This window comes from Alligator mississippiensis, chromosome 4, assembly GCF_030867095.1.
Source record: "Alligator mississippiensis isolate rAllMis1 chromosome 4, rAllMis1, whole genome shotgun sequence".
NCBI classification, from domain to species: domain Eukaryota; kingdom Metazoa; phylum Chordata; order Crocodylia; family Alligatoridae; genus Alligator; species Alligator mississippiensis.
In genome coordinates, this window is record NC_081827.1 from 188,559,962 (window position 1) to 188,582,076 (window position 22,115).

Consider the following 22,115-nt stretch of genomic DNA (forward strand, 5'->3'; position numbering starts at 1 on the left):
AGATTTTTATCTTCCTTTATTCCTAACAGGTTTTGTAGAGGAGCTTGACCAATTTGTGAAAAGGATTTTATGATATGTGCCTGTTATAGCAGGGTATTGGACTTGATGACCCACCTCTATTTCCAGTCATCTAACTCCTGTCTTGCCACAAGTCATTAAAAGGGTTACTAGACTGGCTCCAAAAACAATTTGACCAATGAAGTGGCAATGAATGCCACTTCTCCTAGGAAGTCATGAGACTGAGGGCAGTTAATGAATGTAAATGCATATGAATTGAGAACTTCTGTTTGTCATGTTCTGTTGATACCCTGAATATCTTCCCTGTTTTGCAGAGAGGCATGATGCATTGTATGTGGTAGGCTCTTTGGATGAAACACTGGAGCTGAGAGGAATGAGATATCATCCCATTGATATTGAGACTTCAGTGATTAGAGCACATAAGAGCATTGCTGAATGGTAAGAATTCAAAACAAGTTTTGTTTGCTGCCTCCTATTTTTTTTTAAGCAGCAGAGCACACATTTTGCAACACATACTACCACACACATTGGCAGCTTCCCAGGTTTTTTACCATCTAATGTGTTTGTACTTTTGCCACTAGAAAATAAATTGTTTGCAAATTACATTAACTAGTGTAAGGTGAAAGGAAATTTTTTTTGCATCCACAAAGGAGATAGAGTATTAGCAAGCTTCAGTTCTGGCCTTCCATAATCTTATCAACAGGTTGCATCTCCATAATGAATACACATTGTAGCTTGTGGAAAACTGCTACACTTGTCCTTGGCTTATACCTTATTTGTTGCATCTTCTACCATAAATTTCAGGTGATTCGATTTAATGCTAAATTAAGAAAAGGACAGTTTTAGGTCACTTTGAAGAAGACTCTTTAAGAATAATTTACATTACAAATTGAGTTTGAAATTATTGGTCAACCTGAGCAGATTTCTTTTTCTTGGCATATTCTTTTTGAGTTTTTTGACAACTCTGCAGTTTTACCAAGTTTCATGAGCACACCAATGTTCTGATTTTATACCTTCCTTTTAATTCACCATCTTTGAGAACTGAAATTTTCCACGTTCTGATCTTTACCTGAAAGTGTTATTTGTGATTGAAAGTTTGAGCGAAATGTCTTCAGCTATTTGACTTGTGGGAGAATGAAAGGGGCTGCAGGAAGCTGTATCATTGCCACTTAAAATATTCTAGCTGCTTTCTTGAACATGCATGACTGTGTAGTAAAACTAGCTGAAACATAAAGATCCAAAACAGTTATTGACATAGTTGTCTTCCTGATTTGAAGAGTGAGCAAACTTGGGCGCATGTAGGCATTCATGTGAAGTTGTGCAGTGAACATCCCACATCAGATCAGAAGTTACCTGCTCAGAGAAGCAGTGTACCTAGATCAGCAGCTTCATTTGTCTATCTCATGAAACAGAGCTTAACTCCTTCCATTTCAACCAATCTGTATTCCAGATGCTGAGCCCCTTGCACATCCTTCACTCCCTCCTCCCCCCACCCCCACCTTCAAGTCCTTTTCTAGTTTTCACCCAACACCTAAATTGAAAAACTAAATGAAGACATGAGAGGCTTGGATTGGTATGTGAAGAGAAACCTAAGGAAGGAACTCTGTCCTTAACTCTTTCCCCTTATAGTTTCACATTAAAGTATAGTCTTTAAATTCATAATCATGTTATATACACATTTGGTTGTATAGCAGAAAAGGTAAATTTAAAGAAGCTCTGTGATTACTGTGTAATAAAGTGTACATGAAGTATAGTGAATTATGATTTCTTCAGCTCTAACATTTGACTTTTGAATACTTTTATCACTAGCATTTGTATAGATTTACAATATCGGTTATTTTGAGCATTTTCCTAAGACTTTTTCTCTTTCTGTATATCATTTTTTTTCTCTAGTGATTATATTCATATAAGTTTTTCTTTTAACAATTAATGCTTGTTTCATACCAACAGTGCTGTGTTTACATGGACCAACTTGCTGGTGGTGGTTGTGGAATTAGAAGGCTCGGAGCAGGAAGCACTGGACTTAGTTGCGCTAGTAACAAATGTAGTTCTGGAAGAACATTATCTGATAGTGGGTGTTGTAGTAATTGTCGACCCAGGAGTTATTCCTATCAATTCTCGTGGTGAAAAGCAACGAATGCACTTGAGAGACGGATTTTTAGCTGACCAATTGGATCCTATTTACGTTGCCTACAACATGTGAAAACCTAATACCACACAGAGGCTGAAGCACCAAAATTATAGAGACTTTCTGAATAAGATCTTTATCAGTTTGTTGTGCTCTTTAACTTCTGAAGACCCAAGAAAAACAGATGCCAGTCTTCATGGACCTTCATCTCTCAAACTGCATTTGCTTTTGTAAACCCAATATAGCATTTACAACATCCATATTAGGATTGAGAAATTACTGGAATTCTTGAAGGAAATGTATTAGAAACTGCCAAGGACCAATTTTTTTTTACAATAATTATGAATGTCAGTATCTTAATGCACTGCATAATGAGACATAGACTGGGGTTTGGAGAAAACACCAGCTGAAGAGGACTCTGGAAACACTGATGAAAGTTGTGGTTAACCATCCTGGAATTTTCCTTCAGTGTGCTGGTTTGATATGTATATGATAACTGTTGGCACATAACTTTCAAGATTTTGTATATCTCCACTTTGTCCTCTACTGTATTGCAAGGAATTTTGCACATGTTTGATGTTAAAATGCAGCCTGTTTTATTATTTTAGTCATTGACTCATCCCCATTCAGATCAAACAACTCACTCCAATCCTCAATTCAGAAATATGCTATCATTCAGCCTTTTGGTACCAAGCAAAAACAAATACTGCATCTTTAGCAAGGTTTACTTAATAGTGCCATAATGGATTCTGTAATATTGTGAACTTTATTGTAGAAAGATAAATTAGTATCCAGTTTTAACTACTTACTACAAGAGGCTTAATTGCTTTCTTGTTTTCATAATTTCATATTAGTTAAATAGTAAAATTGCTTGTTTTCCTAGTATAAAGCTGTTAATTATTGCCCTGCATAATGCCAAGTTTTTGAGCTATTCATTCCAAAGCCAATAGAATCTAAATCATTAGTGGAAATGTCTGAAAAGCACGATCATCCAATACGTTATTCCCAAAGTATCCTGCACCAGAAGTTATGGAATAATGATTTTTCCACCATGAAAAATATATCCAACACCAAAGCTAGCTGGATCTGCCATGGCATAAGCCTTCATGTTTTAGTCGTATGTAGGCACACTTCCTTTATTCAAACTAAAATATCCAGTTGGTTGAGTCACATTTGACTAATTAAGCTATTGAAGTTTCTGCCTGATCTAATATTTCAGTGAACCTAATTCAGAAAGAGAATGTGAAATTATTCAAATACTTCCATGTATTTGAAGACAAGCACGAGTCTAGAAAATAATTATTTTTATAGAGCTAATAAAGAGTTTGTGGCTATGTGTTGGGGGGTTTTTTGTTTTGTTTTGTTTTTTAATAATGCATGAGTTTGGCAAAACAGCCAGGCTTTTCTTCAAGGCAAATTTGCCTGGTTCAGTGCCTAAGAAAGCTGGATTGACAGTCCCCTGACATAAGAATGCTAAATGCTGACTCTTCTTGGTTAATTAAACTATAAAGTCTTCAACAAAAGGTTTTCATAGTTAGTTCTTTGTGCCCTCATGGTGTTTAACTGCAATGTACTATACAGATACGTACCCTAAAAACTCTAATATGACTGTAATTATGTACAGAATTTGTGTAACTTATTGTTTGAATTAAGTACCACAACATTAGCAATGGACTAATGGATATTCCTTGTAGTAGAACAGCTGGTAAAAGGAAAGAACTACCTAACCCCAATTTTAATGTTGTAGTTTTTTAGCAAATAAAGCATTGTAAGATTTTTGTATTGAGATATTGGTGACAGTGAGACAAGTTGCCTTGTAAAGTAAGATTTAAAAAAAGCACATTAAACATTTTAAAATGACTCCTGGAATGTGATTTGCTCAATGTAAGACTTTATCAGAACATCCACATAAAAAATGAACTATTTCCTACATAGGAAATCACTGCATAGCAGCTGTATCCCACTACTTCGGGAATTGCTAAACACTTCCCTCTCAGGAGCATGGCTTGTAGGATATTTTTATTAATTTATTTAAAACTATTTATAGCTGAACTTTTGGAAGTTCACCCTCCATATTCAAGGCCCAATTCTTGTAATGGGCAACAGCTGTTGGAGCAGCTCTCATGGTCTACTTTACTGCTGTAGGAGGAAGAATACAGATTTCCAGGAAGGGACCCTTCCATATACAACTCCTCTACCACTCCCTGCTCTTGAACTAGTAAACGAGCAGATCCACACCTTCCTTAAACTCTTCTAGTCAAGCACTAAGCAGGTCTGAGGAGAACGTTGTTTGATCAGAGGAATGCAGCTGTTGTGAGTGACAGGTATTTTAAAGACTCCGTAGGCCATTCTCAGACCACTGAATGTAGGATCCTGTGTTGGATATGTACTTTGAAAATACCTGTAAGTATTTTCATGGGGAAAATGCATGTAGCAAAAACCTGTGGCTGCTTTTGTCAACCCCCTACTAGGATGATGCAGCAGACAGTGCTGGCTGCCCACCCAACTCAAGAAGAGGAGCCGGGCAGTTTAACTCCTGCATTTCCTCATTTAAGACTTGCACCCCAGTTTCTAGTAGCTAATTTCTAGAAAATTACGTTGTATGTAAGTAAATGTAATAGCCAGTGGCTCTGCAGTTACTTCAGCCAGTTCCTCAAGTACTCTGGGATGAATCTGTCTGGTCATGGAGACTTAAAAATATTCAGCTTCTCTAAGTTGCATTGCTAAGCAGGATGTTGCAGATCTGTTCACACTGACTCTGTATTGGATCATACATTTCTTGAAGCTGAGTTCTGGCCACCTCCGACCTTCCATATCCCAAAAGAAGTCCGTCTTGATCCAAAATGATTGCAAAACAGCGGGAGTGGGGAGGGCATTAAAATAAACCTTAACTTTAGAAATAGAAGCATATAACATGAGTTCCTGATATCAATGTGAGAATGTAGGTTGGATTTAGGCAGGCAAGGTTCTTTGGGTAGATGTGATAGCTTTTATTAGACCAACTAAATACTTGGAAAAAAGTTCTTTGCATGCTTTTGGTTGAATTTACAAATTTTGCAGCAAAAAACACATTTTCTGGGTTACCCCAATCTGCCATCCAACATTTCCAGAGACCAGTATTCATAGTTTCATAGTTGGTAGGGTCAGAAGGGACCTAAGTAGACCATCAAGTCTGACCCCCTGCCATGGGCAGGAAAGAATGCTGGGGTCAAACGACCCTGGCTAGGTGATTATCCAGCCTCCTTTTGAAGATCCCCCAGGGTAGGAGCGAGCACTGCTTCCCTTGGAAGTTGGTTCCACATCCTAGCCACCCTGACTGAAGTAGTGCCTCCTGATGTCCAGCCTGAACCTACTCTCAGTCAACCTATAGCCGTTATTCCTAGTTACTCCTGGTAGTGCTCGGGGGAACAGGTCTCTCCTGTTCCCCGCTGGTCCCTCTTGGTAAGTTTATAGGTGGCCACAAGATCCCCTCTCAGCCTTCTCTTGCGGAGGCTGAACAGGTTCAGGTCCCGTAGCCTCCGCTCGTAGGGCCTGCCCTGCTGCCCCCTGATCATGCGAGTGGTCCTCCTCTGGACCCTCTCTATGCTGGCCACATCCCTCCTGAAGTGCAGCGCCCAGAACTGGACACAGTACTCCAACTGCGGCCTGACCAGTGTTGCACAGAGGGGGAGGATCACCTCCTTGGCCCTGCTCGTGATGCATCTGTGGATGCATGACAAGGTGCGGTTAGCCTTCCTGACTGCATCCCCACATGGGCGGCCCATGTTCATTTTGGAATCAATAATGACTTGAAGATACTTTTCTGCCCCTGTGCAACCAACCCCACCGTGTCAAAAATCATGAGACAAACTCTTAAAAATCAAGAGATTTGGTATGTAAATCATGATATGCTATTTTTCAAGTGTGTGTGGGGAGGGGGGACATTTGTAGAAGTGTGGGAGGCCGTGGGTGTGTGTGGGGGGGGTTGGAGCCTGGGGAGAGGGGGGTGCCAGCACACCCTGGCAGGATGCAGGGTACTGTGGGTCAGGAGTGAGGGGCAGCAGCAGGGCTGGAGGGGGAGGGCTGTGGTTTGGGACTGAAGGGCAGATACCCACACACACACACACACACATGGGTCAGGGCCTGGGTCATATGACAGCCACAGGCGGCTTGTCCAGAAGTGCAGGAGAGGAACGGAGGGTGCAGCTCTCTGCCAATGTGCACACCCCTGGGGGGGAAGCATGCAGTGCACACCTCCCGGATTTGTGCATGGGGCAGAAACGGGCCGCCTGCTGTGGACTGGAGCTCACTGTGCCCAGCTGCCTTTGCCCCTGGGAGCTGTGCAATGCGATGTGTGCCTCCTACTGTCTCTGCCCCACACACAAATCTGGGGGGGCCACATGCCTCCCCATGCTTCCCTCAGGGGTGCATTCAGTAGCAAGGAGCTATGCTACCCCCCACACCTCTGGATGAGCTGCCTGCAGCTCTGTTGTATGCCCTGGCCCTGGGCCCCCATTCACCCCACCCCCTGCCTCACTCCCTCCCTCATCCATCTGCCCCCACTGCCCCACCCCTTCCCTTGCACAGACTTACCTGCTGGGCAGTCTCTACATTCACTAGACGAAAAAGTCCAGAGATTTGAGGGTTCTATCCCAAGATCATGAGTCAGAGTTAATTTGACTTGGAAATCATGAGTCTCGCAATTTTTTTTGCAAGAGTTAGCATTACCGAGGGATGTACATGAGATAATAAATTATTGTTTATTTAAAATGGCACAAAAGATTGGCCTTTGACATATAGCAGCAGTTTGAAAGGGGTTTTTAAGTGAGCATGAGACTAAAGCAGTTGTTAAAACTGAAGTAATCACATTCGAAAGTGCAGGTCAAATGCACACAGAATGCAGCATAGAAAGTAGTGGATGCTGCAACTTTTAATCTATTTTAAGAAAGAAGTGGCATTTAACCAGTGCTGTAGTTGCTCTCTGCAATACTACATTTTTCAGTGTGATTGATTCATAGCTTCAAAACAAGCAGTTACTTGAATCGTACAAGAGATAATATAGTTTCATATCAAACGTTCTGTACTCCAATATTCATGAAGCATGTACCTCAGTCCCCACATTTGAGGGGTTTTCCCTGACTTTCTTCCCATCATCCATACAAGTACAACATTAATGGAAATAGGACTCCAAGAAGAATGTGCTTATCAATACACAGTTGGAACTTTGAGCACTGGAGAATGATGGGGGGGTGATGTTTACAGATGTGAAAGTTGGAAATTACAGGTTTAAGTTAAAAGCTGTATTTCTCCAAAGATCTAAAGAGCAGCTTTATGACCATATTGTTATTCTCCCTATCACTCAGTCTATTCATAGTGTGGTACATTTACATCTTTTGTTTGATAGTCCTTCAGTCTCTTAGCTTTCCTATAGATGACTTGACTTCAGAGAGAAGTAGTTAGCTGTGTTAATATGAAGTCACTGTATAGTATCTGACGAAGTAAGCCACTGCTCATGAAAGCTTATCTGTCTCTCATTTAGTTTATAAGGTGCAAATCTAACCTATCTTAATATCTCCAGAATTATGTGAAAATAGGGAGCTGCTATAGAAAATTTGTATGTTCAGTGTTGAATGTGGCCAAAGCTTGGAGATTTTATAGGTATAGCAAATGAGTGAAATGTTTGTTATATGCCTATACTACTTTAAATTAATGAAGGCTGTTGCCAACAAGAAAATAATCATTTCCTGATAAAAATGGCCTCGTGAACACTCCCATGAAAAGATAGACTGTGGGGGAAGACATTAGCTTCAAAGAGTCAACATCTTATGCCCAGCTTGTTTCATTGGGGCAGGAAGCTTATCCGATCAGAGGGCTATAACCAAAAGGTGACTGAGCCATATAAAAGGAGCATCAAAAGACTACTCAGGCTTTGAAGATTCTCTCCATGAACTGGATTGAACTGGCTAGAGAGTTAATCAAGTTGATTACACCTCCTACACTACATATGTCTTAGCGTGTCTGGAAGCTTAATTTTTAACAGCATGCTTGGATCACAGGCACCTGAAGCTAGACATACCTGCAGGCTGTCTAAAGATCTGTTTAAAGATCTTTTTCCTCTGAAATGCTTAGGTTCTGAATAAACATTGATTTAAGAAAGCTTATTGCTGGTCAGAGCTCCCCAAAACAAGGAAGCTGCAGGCCAGACTTACTAAGGTTGCAGTTAATCTCAGGAGTCCAGCTCAAGAAAGGCCATGGTTCAAAACATAGGGAAAGTATTCAAAGAGACCAAGAAAAGACAAATGCAAGGTTAACCCAGTAACAGAAACAATAGATATTTCACTAAGGCTATGAATAAATGTTGTATATGTCCTCAGATCCTAGAGACGAGCAAGTTCACTGTCCTGCTGCAAGTCCCTGCAAACTATGTGGGATAAAATGTACTTGCACTTCGCTAGGACATGGCTGTGTACCGCTGTAAAGCTACCATGAGTCATTCCTGAGACAAACTGCCCAAGCTGTGTGCTCTCACTAGCCATCTACTCGTAGAGCAGCAGCCCTGCAGCTTGGAAGGCCTGTTTGTATAAATGATTGTGCTGCTCCCTTCTGATCCAGGGCAAATCCCAGATTAACGGGGCCCACATCAAATGAGACTTTTATTTACAGTGTAAGTGGTGCCAAGATAATCTTTAGTTGCTAGATAGGTCTTGTAGTCAGTGTATTTAGTAAAATGGCCACAGAAAAATGAATGCTTAAGGGCACATGAGTTTAAAAAAATAAGGCATTACAAAATGATGTTAGGAGTTTTGCAGAATGCTTGGTTGTGTTGACTGGACTCTGGTATGTGTTAAACATGAAATGACTTCTAGGTTGAAATTTAAGAAGAAAAAACTTTACAGAAGTGTCAAGCTGCTTGTTGCCGTTTCACTTTGATAGATTTTTGTGATCTGTAGCCAAAGTACAGAAAACGTTCTGCAGTTTTCTCCATGATTGCGGCATTCTTCTCTGTACATTAACTTCTTCCAGATTTAGGCACAACAAGGACCAGATCAACTGAAGTCTGAATCAGAAGATATAGCCCAAATCTGACTGGAAATATATGTAAACTTTTAAATGATTCCAGTTCTCCTGACCCAAGATGGTTCATTGTTATAGCAGTTTTCCATTTTGGTGCCAATAAAAGGGGATTTTAATTTTGTTTGCAAGACTGTGAGGGCCCTGAGCCAGTCCAACAGATACTTGAAGTGGGCTTGAGCACCAGGGTAAAAAAAAAGTTCCACTGGCCCGTGCTGAGGAGAGATGAGATGATTCAGTCAAAAAAAAAACAGGCAAGGATTAGTGGTAGCTGAACCCAGGGGCCGCTTTGGCTAAAACCAGACGACACATTTCTCCCAGCACAAAAGTGTGTCCTGGGGTCCTACAGACACACTTGCTGCCCCCCACTGCATGTATCCTGGGCCACAGCAGACATTCACTTTTTCCTGGGAAAGCTGCCTTTCTCCCACAGGAAACCAGGAGCATACAGAGGTTCAGGCTTTATACCCCAGAGCACCCCAGGGTGCTTTGCTCTTGCCCCCTTTCCTCGGGAGAGGTGCGCTGCTCACAGGACTCCTGCCCCAGCCTGGAAGGGAGCAGGAGCGACCCCGGCCCCCCGGGCGACGCCAGCTGAGTCCCTGGCTCAGCCAATCAGGGCTGTCCCCCGCACTGCTGCCAGCTGTCTCCAGGCAGGCTCAGGAAGCGCGCACACCGGCCGAGGGGCCATTCCCCAGGGACGAGCCTCCCCCGCTCCTGCATCCGCCCGCCTCAGCTCTCGGGCCGAAGGGGGCAGAAGCGGCCGGGCCCGTGCGGCGCGCGCGCAGCGCTCTGCTCCCCCACAGCTGATGCGGGGCAACAGCTGCCGCGCTTCCCTGTGAAGCTCCCACTCCACTGTAGGGGGGGGGTCTGGGCAGCCATGACGTAGCCACGAAGGGGCAGGACTTCCCGCCTTGCCTCACGTCAGGGCGTGAGCCGGCCTCCCTCACGTCTCCCCGCCAAGGCGCATGCGTCCCCTCGATTCTCGCAGGGCTTCTGGGTCCTGTAGGGGCAGCGCCGCTTCCGGGAGCGGAGCCGCTGGCGCAGCCCGGCGCGCCCCAGCCCAGCCATGAACCCCGCGGGGCTGTCGCTGCCCACCATGGTGCCGGGCAGCTCGGCGCTGGGCCTGGCGGGCGGCGGCCCCGCGGCGCTGCTGAGCCGCCCGTTCAAGTGCGCCGAGTGCGGGCGCTCGTTCGCGCGGCTGCCGGAGCTGGAGCTGCACGAGATGTCGCACGCGGCCGAGCGGCCGCACCGCTGCGCGCTCTGCGGCAAGGCCTTCGCGCAGGCCGCGGCGCTGGTGAAGCACCAGCGCGTGCACACCGGGGAGAAGCCCTACCCCTGCCCCATGTGCGGCAAGACCTTCGCTCTGTCCTCGGGCCTCGTGCTGCACAAGCGCATCCACACGGGTGAGCGCCCGCACGCCTGCCCGCTCTGCGGCAAGACCTTCATCTCCTCCTCACACCTGGCCCTGCACCTGCGCTCGCACACGGGCGAGCGCAAGTACAAGTGCGGCGTGTGTGGGAAGCTCTTCCTGCAGTCCTCACACCTGGTGCGGCACAAGGCCATCCACACCGGGGAGAAGCCTTTCAAGTGCGAGGACTGTGGCAAGCACTTTGGCCGGGCCTCGCACCTCAAGACCCACAAGCGCGTGCACACGGGCGAGCGGCCGTTCAAGTGCACGCAGTGCGAGAAGGCCTTCACACAGAAGGCGGGGCTCATCCTGCACGTCCGCCTGCACACCGGGGAGCGGCCCTATCGCTGCGACAAGTGCGGCAAGAACTTCCGCTCCTCTGCGCACCTTGTGTCGCACCAGCTGCTCGAGTCGGGGGAGAGGAATTTTAAGTGCGCCACCTGCGGGAAGGCCTTCAAGCAGGCGTCTTCCCTCAAGCAACACCTGAAAACACACGAAGCGCGTGAGCCTCACAGCTGCTCTGTCTGCGGCCGGGCTTTCTCCAGGTCCTCCTATCTCCAGCTGCACATGAGAACCCACAGTGGGGAACGGCCCTACCACTGCTTGGTTTGCAACCGAACTTATGCCAAAATGTCCACCTTTGAGAAACACTGTAAAAAGCACCAGCAGGAGGAAGAAAGGCCTGGTATGAGGCCCCGAGCCATGACTACCAGGGCCAAAGCACTGGCTGAAAAGAAGAGGCAGGAACAGAAACAGCAGCACCAAGAGGATAGCCCTGAGCAACCTCATCAGCCTGATGCCCAGCAGCAACGGGAGGAAGAGCAGTAATGGTCACCAAAACGGAAACTGCTCGCTCCTCTTCCCATCAAGGACGGGGAAGACTGATTAATTTAATTTTTATCTGCTCAAAGTGCCGTGTCGCACCAGTGTTATTCCAGAGAACGTTGCCAAGTGGAAATCTGCAGACTCAAGGTGCAATGCAAACACTTTTCTCTGGCATTACCAGATAACTCTTAAGAAGGCTCTTGATGCTCCGTACAATCAGTGTTGTGTTCCAGATTGTGTCCATCCTTATTTATTTCGTTTTCAGTAGGTAGGATGCCTCGTCAGGTAGATTTCTAAGGCTTCTTAGTCAGCCAAACTGTGCTGTTATGGGAGTTGAAAAAAGGAGCACTTCTTTACGTACAAGAAGTAAATTAAGTTGAAATCTCTTGAGGTAAATCGAAAGATTTTGTGTGGGGGATTAGTGGAAGTGATATACCTGCACAACATGGAATCTTATTTGCTTATACTAGTACTAGCAATTGGTTGAGGAAAGACAAAATTACAGGATTTTAACTTGTCAAGTGCAGTTTGTTTTTACACGCTGTAAATAGCTAGAAAATGGTGTCTGAGACTTTTTCTCCTAATAAATCATAATAGGAGCTGTTGTTGGCATCTGCCAATACATTGCATTGTATGAAACAATATTTTAAAACGGCGGGTCTTTATTTTTGGTTAAATACAACATTAAGGCAAGTTGATCAAATTTCTAATTCATGTTAAACTGATTTGGATTTTTTTTTTTTTTTTTTTTTTTTTTTTTTTTTTTTACTTTCTAAAACACCAGTTTTCTGGCCAAGTCAGGATTACTATTAATGACTTGTCTTTGGTTAGCTAGCCTGTCACAAAGGAAAATTTGAACTGCCATAAGTAGTTGCTACTAAATGAGTTAATTTCACATTTTAATATGACCTACAATGTTAATCATCTTTAACAGCATTAAGATGACATTTAGCACTCTAGAAGATCCACAGCCTCTCTCTCAAAATTAAACAAAAAGAATAGGAGAAACTTTAGCAAAGCATACTTCATCAGAATACATTTCTTCCTGCTAAATTCTTCTAAGCTTTAAATCATTTTAGCAACACTATTATAGGGCCTACATTAAATGTTTACTTATCACTTATTGTTACACAGTTACCTACAGCAGAAAAAAGAGCACTTGTTTCCATAGTCTGAGCATGTTCAGATGCACAGTCCTTATTTTTTATAATTGAACTCAAATGGTATTTGCAGACTGATTACGTTTTCCTGCCATTGTGTGAAAACACATGTTTTGCACTTTAAAGATCTATTTAGAAAGACACTTGTTTTGGGTTTTCTGTTGCGTATTTATGAGTTTGCGTTTCAAGGCCAAAAATGTACTATTACATTTGGAGTGACAACTTTCACGTTTTAAATATAAAAAATTGAATCAGAAATTTTACTCTGTAGTGGGAGGTAGAACTGAATTCTGTTTAACAGGACATTCACAGTTAGCAAAACAGCGATAAAAGAATCCTTTGACACTTTCGGCAGAATTTTCTGTGCAGTGGATGTACTGAGGTACAAAATAAGCCCTAAGCTGACTTGGTATTTTTTATTTGGCTGAATAGTACTCTTGCGATACTCAAGCAGGCAGATGCATCAGATGAGAAGTTCTAGGCCAGAGTTTCTTGTCATACTACATTATAATGTAACACTTTTTCAGCAGTTTTTAGATCCATTTTGTTGTGAAATGTAATGTTCTTTGAGAGGGACCAGACATGCTGGGAATCGTCTACAGTCCTGTTATGCAACAATGCCATATAAGTAGAGTCTATCTTTTTGTACTTCACTTCTCTTATTAAAATAAGCAATATAAGCTGCTGTCTGTTTTTACATCCTGATGCTTCTGGTTTTAGTACCCCTTCTCAATAAAACATTTGCTGCCTGAAACAAAATCCAAATCTGTAGTAGTTTAGCTTCTTCTAAAAGGTTTTAATCATCTTAGCTAGATAAATAAAGTTTCTTAACTGGCTTTATGTTCCCATTGGGAAGCATAAAAACCGATGGCATATCATGGATGTCCTTATTTTTAGTTCAGTAGAATTGAAACTTTAACACAAGGACCAGAACAAATTACCTTTTTTAAAGATTGTTTTATTCTTTCCATGTTGCTCCTTTGTGCTAATTTTTGTCCTCCATTTTACTGGGTTTTTTTTAAATCTTCCCCTTTTGCTTTTTTCAGTTTCCTGCTCTGTCAGCTGTCTTCTCCCAGCGACCGGAAATCCAGGCTGTTCAGGATACAGGATCAACTCAGAAATTGTAAATTAGAAACAAGTTCCAAGAGTATTTCAAAATGGGAGAATGAAAGTATGCTCTCATGCCCTGAGTGTTACAGTAATGTAAGTAAGGCAAGGCAAATTCAAAAGATTCTGATATATCTGCCTTAGGGGAAAGCAGGGTCAGCAAAGGTATTTTCAAAAATACTGTCACTCCCATGCTTCTTAAATGTGCTTTGCAGGCTGCGTATGGAGATGAAGCAGAAAAAAATGTTGTCATATCTCCTACCCTGACGTAAATTAAAGTATCTTTTAGTAGTTTCATAACTTGCAACTTAAAGCTCCAAATATCTGTAAATGTCAAGATTCAAACCATTGGTGCGAAGTTTTTTTGGTTACATTTTCTCCTGAAACTTTGTTTTCCCCATCGTAGCCACAAAAGTTCTTTAAGCAAAATGCCACATTCCCTAGGGAAAGAATTTGCCTTCTTCCTGCCATCTATAAAACTTTGAGTATGGAGAAGAGATTGGGTCAACCATGATGAGTAGTCCTCTTACACATTTCTGGTAAGAAAACAGTAATGGTATTATTCATCGTAGAGCAATTTTGCACCAGTATAGCGTTCAGATGTTTTAAATGTCACATGGTTGCTTAGTTTTTTTTCATCACAATACTGTTGGAGCTCACTTGATAGGCACGGAAGAAAATTACAGTTTGTATATTAATTCTAAAGGAATGTGGCAGAATAATAAATTAAAAACTTTTGTTTTTTCATTTTAAAATGTTAGGAAGAGAGGCCTAGGGTTAAAGCAGTGCATCCTTTGAAATAGACTTTTATTTTTTGAAATTAAACTAATAGCATCCATCCCCAATAAGCTTGCTTATTTGTAGACAGTACCAAAACAAATCCAGGTGTTAAATCTATTAGTTTCAGTCCTGCTTAGGTCTTTATGCTCCTTGTTTGAAGACTTGAATGGAAAGAAATGACAAATACCAGTTTATCAGGACTAAAAGAACAAGCAGGACTGAAACTCACAGATTTAATTCTGTCTAGGCTTGTTCTGTTGCTGTCATCACACAGTCTTGTAGCTTTCCAATGGCTGTCAGCCTCAGTACATATCCTGTAAAAGGTGAACTAAGCAATTAACTTAAAAAAAATTGGCTGTTTGTTAGTGGCCCTCCTAAAAGATCCTGCTTTAAGAAGGCATTGACATGAATCTATAGGTACCTTCCATAGTTGACCATCTTTTTGTCAGGGCTTCTGTAATAAAATGGGAGAGTTTCTTTTCATAAATATATTTGGTCTGTTATTGATGGCTGGAGAAAAAGTTAAAATAAGCAGCTACCTTTTAATTGTAAATCACAGCAGCAAGCAGTAGAAGCATTTCACAGTGCAGAACTCTAACTGAATTGAATAACAAAATGATATCCATGAACCAGTCTGCTTCTCTGTCATTTTCTCTTTCAATTTCTACAGTTTATATGAAGAGTCTTTTACATACCCTAAGGGATGCATATCATCTTGTAATTTTTTCCACTTACAGAATTTCTTTTCTTTTTTCATATCAGAAAAGATTTCATTGATAAGTAATTCTCTAGACTGAATATAAGACATCAACACGTGCAAGTTTTTAATCTTTTCTGTAGCAAGTTTGGTTGACTCGGGTTTAAAATTGGCAAAGCATCATTTTTTACATTACTTGTGTGGAGATAGTTAGGAGATCTGTTTGCATACTATCCAGATCTGATATCACATAGCTTTCCAAGAATGGCACCAATGTAGAATGAATGGATTGATAAACTATTTAAATAAGTGGCAAATATGTAATATTATTTTATAAAAAAGGAATGCAGGAATCATGGTTTCAACATCAACAGATAAATATATTAGAATAGGTTGAGTGGCTAATTAAATTTGAGATTAAAATAAAGTCGCCTTCCTTTGGTACTATATCCTTATCAGTTGTGCCTTCTCTCCTTCCTTTTGTTAAATCAGAGACAATAGGAGTGAAAAAGACGCATTAAGTGATCTGATCCATCTCCCTCTAGGTGCAGGCTTGGTCTTGCAATATCAAAATGTAATATCAAAAATATGCACACAAATTGCACAAGTCCTAAGCTAAGCATGCTGCTTTGGGGGTATCTGTTCAGCTGCCCGATAACAAAATACCTTCAAGAATTTTTTAAGCAAATATTTACTTTTTAGTTGCATCCTGCTATTCTTGTATGTAACCTTTGGTCAGGTCTAAACCATTCCCCTATCCTGGACATTTTCATTTCTTCATATTCCTGTTGATTATGAAATATCCCTCAGTTTAGCACCTCATGCCTTCCACTACACCTTAAAACAACATACCAAGCAATCAGTACCTCCCAGTTACCTTCTTTCCTGTTCCTAGTAGTTTCCCCACCAAATTCAATTAACAAGACTTGGATTTGTTTGTTTCTCCTAGGATGTTAAGTAAGGCCCCATGTGCATGTATGTGCGGTGCAGTTAGAAACCCCTCCTGCAGTCACACAGGTAGCACCTCTCCCCTGTGTAAGTGTGGCAGTGCCTGGCCAAGCCTTGCAAGCAGTCACGGCAGGGGTAGGGCTTGCTGTGGGCACACCAGTATTTGAGCATGTTGGAGTTGAGGTGGAAGTTCTTCCCATATTCACGGCACGCATAGAGGTGCTCCTGGCTGTGGGTGTGGTGGTGTCATGCTAGATTCGAGCTCTAGCTCGTGCCCCTCCTGACTGGGCACACATAGGGCCGCTTACGTACATTCATGGGTGGGCGGTGAGGGTGGCACTCAAGACAAAGTGTTTCTGCATGTGTTGCATGCATAAGATTTCTTTCCCATTTGAGCTTTTGGGTGCTTAGCAATGCCTGAGCTTCTCTGCATCTTGGCTTAAAACCCTCTGACTTCTTTGAAGAAAGCTGCCCAAGGGACAGCTGGGTCTTTGAGGCTCTTGAAGTTTCATCCATGGGGAGCAGATTTACCCAGCTGCTTTTCTGGGTTCCTACTCTCAAGAGCTCTTTTCCTTTTCATGACACTAGGAAGTGTTTTGTCGTGGCTCCACTACAGATGTCCCATCTGGTTCTATTTCAGAGCTTTTCATCTGAAGATCTTGTGCACTCACTCAGGAGCTGAACATCTGCTGTAATAAAGAGAATCCAGGCTTGCATCATTCATTCTCTGGGCTTGGGAGAAAAGAAGCTGCAGAGTTTGTCACAAAGTTTGACTTCGTTTGTTAATACTGAAACTCAGGAGCTAATTTCTTCTAAATGTCATCTGCAGGGAAAGATCATTGGAGCCCCAGCCTCCCATCTGTGCAGTTCTAGAATAGGCAAGTATAGGGATACCTGCTGGCTCTCAGGGAGATCTGTGATGGATAGGAGAGAACAGCTGTCTAATGGTATAGACTCTGAAGCTCAAACATAGGAGCCCCGTATAGCTCAGTGGGACTTTGGCTTTTTTTTCTTTCGTTTGTACATGGTTTTTAACTTATCTTCCTCATCTGTAGCTATAACTCTGGGCCTTACTGTCCTGTGCTTGCTGGGATATGATCATCACCATTTTTCATGCAGGTGATCATATCAAGTTGTGGAATCAAAGTCAATAGGAAGGCAGTGGCTGCTCAAGGGAAGCAAAACAGGAAACAATCGGGGGTTGTTACAAAACCTTTTCTGTTATTTTGACCCCAATCTGTCTTTGTTGGGAGGGTCAGTTGGTGTCACAGGGGGTTTGGGGAAGTCACAGTTCTGTTGGGAGATGTACCAGTGGATGAGACTCCTGGCCACCCACAAGCTTGGCCTTGGTACTTCAGTTCTAACCGAGTATTAAGCACTCGCCCTCCCCTCCCCCCATAGCCCATTCCCCCCCCATTACTGAATTTACAGGAAATCCAGAATCCTTTGGGAGAATGAAACCTATTGCAGGGAGGGGAGAAAGAGGGAGATAATTTGTATGTGTCAATAGCCACCAACAAGGGAAATGTTCTTTCCATGTCTCTTTTCATATTGCAAGCGGTAGGGATGGGGAAATTAGTTTTGCCATTGCACTTTTGCATCTGCTTCTCCTGAAGCATCCCATAAATGAGGGGAAACTAGCTCCTTGCCCCAGGAAACCAAAACTTATAATTCCTTTGTGTGACTTCCTCATAGGAGCCCCTCTGAAGGGACAAAAACAGCTACTGCACCCTTTATACGAGAGGTGGTCACAGACACCTGAAACAAAGAATCCTATAATCAGTGCTTGTTACTAGGGCTGTGTGAAGCTTCAGTTGCTGATTTGATTTGGAGGAGATTCAGCCAGAGTTGGTGGCTGAATTTCCAAGTCCAAATCAAATCGAGAGACTGATTAAAAGGTCTGAATCAATTCAGAGATTTGGGCAGTCTCTGCTCGCCGCTGCAGGGAGCTGGACTCAGGCTTTGTGCCGGTAGGTAGGGGACCATGAGGAGACCCCCACCAGGCCCATCCCCTGCCTGCTCCCCCAGCCCCCCAAACCCCTGCCCACTCTCCCAGCCCTGTCAGTGGCTGCTCCACCCAGCCCCAGCATCCTGGCACTTAAAAAAACCCACACTCAGTGACTGCTGCAGCAGCCACTGGGGCCTCTGGGGGCTCGTGGCAGAGCCTTCCCCATGCCATACAAGGCAGCGGGGATTGCCTCCCTGCCTGGCAGTAGTCAGCTAGTGTGGGACTTTTTTTTTTTTAAAGTGCTGGGACACTTGGGCCGGGTGGGGCAGCCATTGACGGGACTGGGAGAGTTGGTGGGGGATGAGGCCTGTTTGATTTGGAGATTCAGCCGATTTGGTGGTAGACAAATCTCCGAATCAGATTTGTCCAAATCGCTTTGGGACAGTGATTTGAATTGCCAAATTGAATTACTGCCCCCCCCCCAAATCAGCCGAATCCAAAGTGAATACTAGCTGTTTTGCACAGGCCTACTTGTTACCCTTGAATTAATCCTATCAAGTCTACAGAAATCCAGCTTACCTTTCCATCCTTCCATATGCTTTGTGCTTCATTAGTGTTTGCTACAAACATCTACCCAGTCATCTTCCATCTGGTGTGTGAGCCCTACAGCAAATCATTTGTTCCCCTTGCACAGACTTGGTCTCCTGGTTGCTACTGTAAATTCACAATAGTCCTGGGAAGCTGTAATTGCTGCAAAGCCCCCTCACTAGATAAAGAGATCTGGTTTTATCCCATTTCCTGTGGGAACTGTAGGGTCCATCTTTGGACTTTGGCTGAACTGTGAGGTTGAATCGCACATTTCCTTGGATTGTGCAAACTAATATACACCAATTTGTGTTTGGAAGCAATTTCTGGGAGTTTCTTATGATAGCAATGTGAGATGCTGGGGCCAGGCCAGAAGCCTTGGCCTAGGCCCAGGCCAGAAGCCTTGGCCTAGGCCCCTTTGAATTCACCCCAAGGTCTGCTACTAGTTCATAGCTCCTTGTGTGAGATTATTCTAGCTGTGAGTGGGGGAAGCCTGCTCAGATTGAGCTCTTCCTACCCCACTGCACAGATGAGAGCGAGAGACTGTGACTGCTGCAGGCACCTAACAGCTCTGGCTCCCAGGCCTGTGTATCCACAAACACAACCTCCCCCTTAGTTAACGGTAGTGTTTTTGCTGTGCCAGCCCCTCCCATCTACAAACGTTCCCCAACTGTTCTCTATGAACCCATAACCTGTTCCTTCCTTTCTCTGGCCAGTCCTTGCTCTTCATCCACCAGGTTTCATTCCCCTCCTTTTGTGAACTCTCTGGTCCCTCGCCCCGCCACCCCAAGTCCATGCATCTCAGAGGCTTAATGGGCACATCCTGGGTTGGGATGACTTACTGTTGAATTTGGGTATGTTCGGGCAGTTATGCTGGCTGCTGCCTCTCCGCAGCTGGCCTCACCTCCCTTGAATTAACTGGAAACAATTAAGATTAATCAGTAAAATATTCTTAAACCAAAAATAAACACGTTTCACAAGGATTTAAATAGTTCTTGGTAAATTGCCTTAAAGTCATACTTTATGTTAACCCAGCACAACAATTTAATGTAGACACAACCTGTTAGTATGGTATTGCTAATCCAAACAGGCAAACAAATGAGTCTAGTTTCCCAAATCAGAAGACTGGTTTATGACATTTTTGTTTAATACATTTTAATTTTTTTATATCTGGCTACCAGTTTTAGAGCTTTTAGAAGTGCGCCTACTTCACATTTTCAAGAGAGAGCAGGAGCTGACTGTGCTGCTGCTGAAATATAAGGTGGAGCGTAGTTTTAGATATATGTGTTAGGGTGTGGTGTGATTTTTTTTTTTTAATTACTAAACTATTTATACATGTAGAGACTCTAGTATGATCATAGCAAGTCTTGTGTAAAGGTTTTTGTGCCTGAGAAGCTTTTTTCATTTCCATTATGGAGCATATCAGTATAACTTGTCCCCACTAGGGGGAGTTGTTCAACTTCAGCAATATCTGTATAGATAAAGCCATATGGATTTTTCAGGGAAACATCCTATGAGATATTTTATCTAGAATATTTTTCTGCTGTTCTGCAGTGTAGACATTAGAGGGAGCAGAAGATACAAGAAATCCAGCACTGTAGCAGATTCTGTAAACAGCACCCTCAGGATCTCCTTTGCTGCTGCTATAGTTCTGCTGCAGTCATTCACTCCAATACAAAACAAGGGCAAACCATTGCTGTTCTGATTTGGTAGCATATTATAGGTACTTTTCATTCATCTTGTGCTGGTGTAAATATCTACACAAGGCACTGAGAAATTAGGCCAGGCTTAGAAAATTTAGGTTAGTGCATTGTTAGGCCTTTTCTGAACACAGGTGCGCAGGTTTAACTAACTTAAAGCCTCCTTTTTAAAACAGTTGCCAAACAACTTGCATTGATTTAATGCAGTAAGGAACTGACTTAAAATAACACAGATCAGCTCTCATGTGATATAAAAGTGCATCAGTATTGATGATTCTTATGCATTTACTGAGTGATTCTTTTGATATTTGGTGCTTTTTCTTGAAAGAGTCACAGAGTCTCTACTGAGGAAAACCCAGGCTGTAGATGTGTTCCCTCGGTGAGGTCAGGCCATGATAAGTGTTCTCTTTCACTCTTCTGCACAACTTGTGCTGGTGGGGTAAAAGGTTTTGGAACCAGAGAGCAGTGATTATTAGTCAGCTCTGCACTTTGACTACTTGGAGTGCCTTATAGAAGGGAGTGGAAAATCACTGTATTACAGCAGCCCCTGGTTACATATGCCTGCACCCTATGCTGCATCTTCTCATAGGGGATATCAAGATATGTGCCAAAATCTTGAGTGCCTAATCCTTCAGCTATGTTCAGTATCAGCAAGAAAAAACAAAATTTGCTTTTCATCCTTACCCCCACACTGTCCCTTGGTGGTATGGCCAAGACCTGCACCCCTCCTTAAAGCAAAAGGACACCTCTGAAGAATGTTTTCCCATGATGGTGATCCCAGCTGGAGGGATGGAATGGGTGCTGGTACTGTCCCAGGGTCTGAGCCCCAGCTCAATATGTGCATTAGCTCTGATTTTGTGTAAGCCATAAGGTCTTTGTGCACAACCAGCCGCCTGTTTACCGTAGCACAAGGCTTATAGCTCTTGAGCTTTCAAGCAGTCAGTCTGCACTTTCAGACACCACTGAATCGTATTCCTGGAGTCAACAGAATTTCCCCTGCTAAGGGGTAACAAGAGAGCATCAATTTGTAGAAATAAATGAACAGATGGCATTTACACTTGACTGGAGATTGCAATTACTGCAGGGCTGGATTGGCCCTTTTACAACAGTGCCTGGCTAGGGACAGAAGTTTCTGCAGGGGAAACCCCTCTAGAGCTTTCTCTTTATTCATCCAATCCCCTCAAGAGCAAGCAAGTATCCTGCTGAGGGGAGGACCAACCCGGCAGATCGTCCTTAACAGTGGACTTGTGCCTTTATCTCTGAGCTTCCAGGTGACTTCCATCTCTGGGACTTTTTGAATTCGTGGCTCCCAAGCCTGAAAGTCCCCCCAGCTATATCTCTGCAGAGCCAATGTTCATCATCTATTCATGCTATTTCTCCAGAGAGTTCTCCTGAGAATCTGGAAAGTAGCAGATGCCTTCTGCAGGAATAGCAAGGAGGCCCCAGGGGCATGACTGAATCCTTCGTTAGTGAACAGCACAGTAGTGAGGGAAGGAGCAGGTAGGTGCTTTTTCACCAGTAATTCAAGATTTTCCCCTCATTGTTCATGAAATCTTTCTGAAATCTATTCCTTCCCAATAGACTGGCTGACTGTATTTAACAAACATTTAGGACTCATTCATATTTGCTCACATGGAGGTTTTTTTGTTTATTTTTGCTGATTTCACTGTACTTTGGATAAGATTCTCAGTTACTGTGGAGATTTCCCTTGATTTTGATAGGCTTTGAATCAGGCTTTGGAGTATGAGCCTCATCCACAGT

General features: G+C 43.1%; 2 protein-coding genes across 4 annotated transcripts in view; both read left to right on the forward strand.

Moving 5' to 3' along the window:
- Positions 1-4,006, forward strand: part of DIP2A (disco interacting protein 2 homolog A) — a 209,650-nt gene extending 205,644 nt beyond the window's left edge. For both annotated transcript variants that reach the window (XM_059727199.1, XM_019492186.2), the window contains 2 exons: positions 333-456; positions 1,969-4,006. In XM_059727199.1, coding sequence (XP_059583182.1) covers positions 333-456; positions 1,969-2,221 — 377 coding nt within the window. In that variant the 3' untranslated portion in view covers positions 2,222-4,006. The remainder of the gene's footprint in view (positions 1-332; positions 457-1,968) is intronic.
- Positions 4,007-10,096: 6,090 nt separating this feature from the next.
- Positions 10,097-22,115, forward strand: part of LOC102564174 (zinc finger protein 239-like) — a 29,290-nt gene continuing 17,271 nt past the window's right edge. The window contains exons 1-2 of one of the 2 annotated variants that reach the window (XM_019492188.2): positions 10,097-11,576; positions 13,636-13,792. In XM_019492188.2, the coding sequence (XP_019347733.1) occupies positions 10,263-11,432 (1,170 nt within the window). In that variant the 5' untranslated portion in view covers positions 10,097-10,262 and the 3' untranslated portion in view covers positions 11,433-11,576; positions 13,636-13,792. Of the gene's footprint in view, positions 11,821-13,635; positions 13,793-22,115 lie in introns of those variants that run through there. The other variant, XM_059727202.1, reaches the window with a different exon arrangement.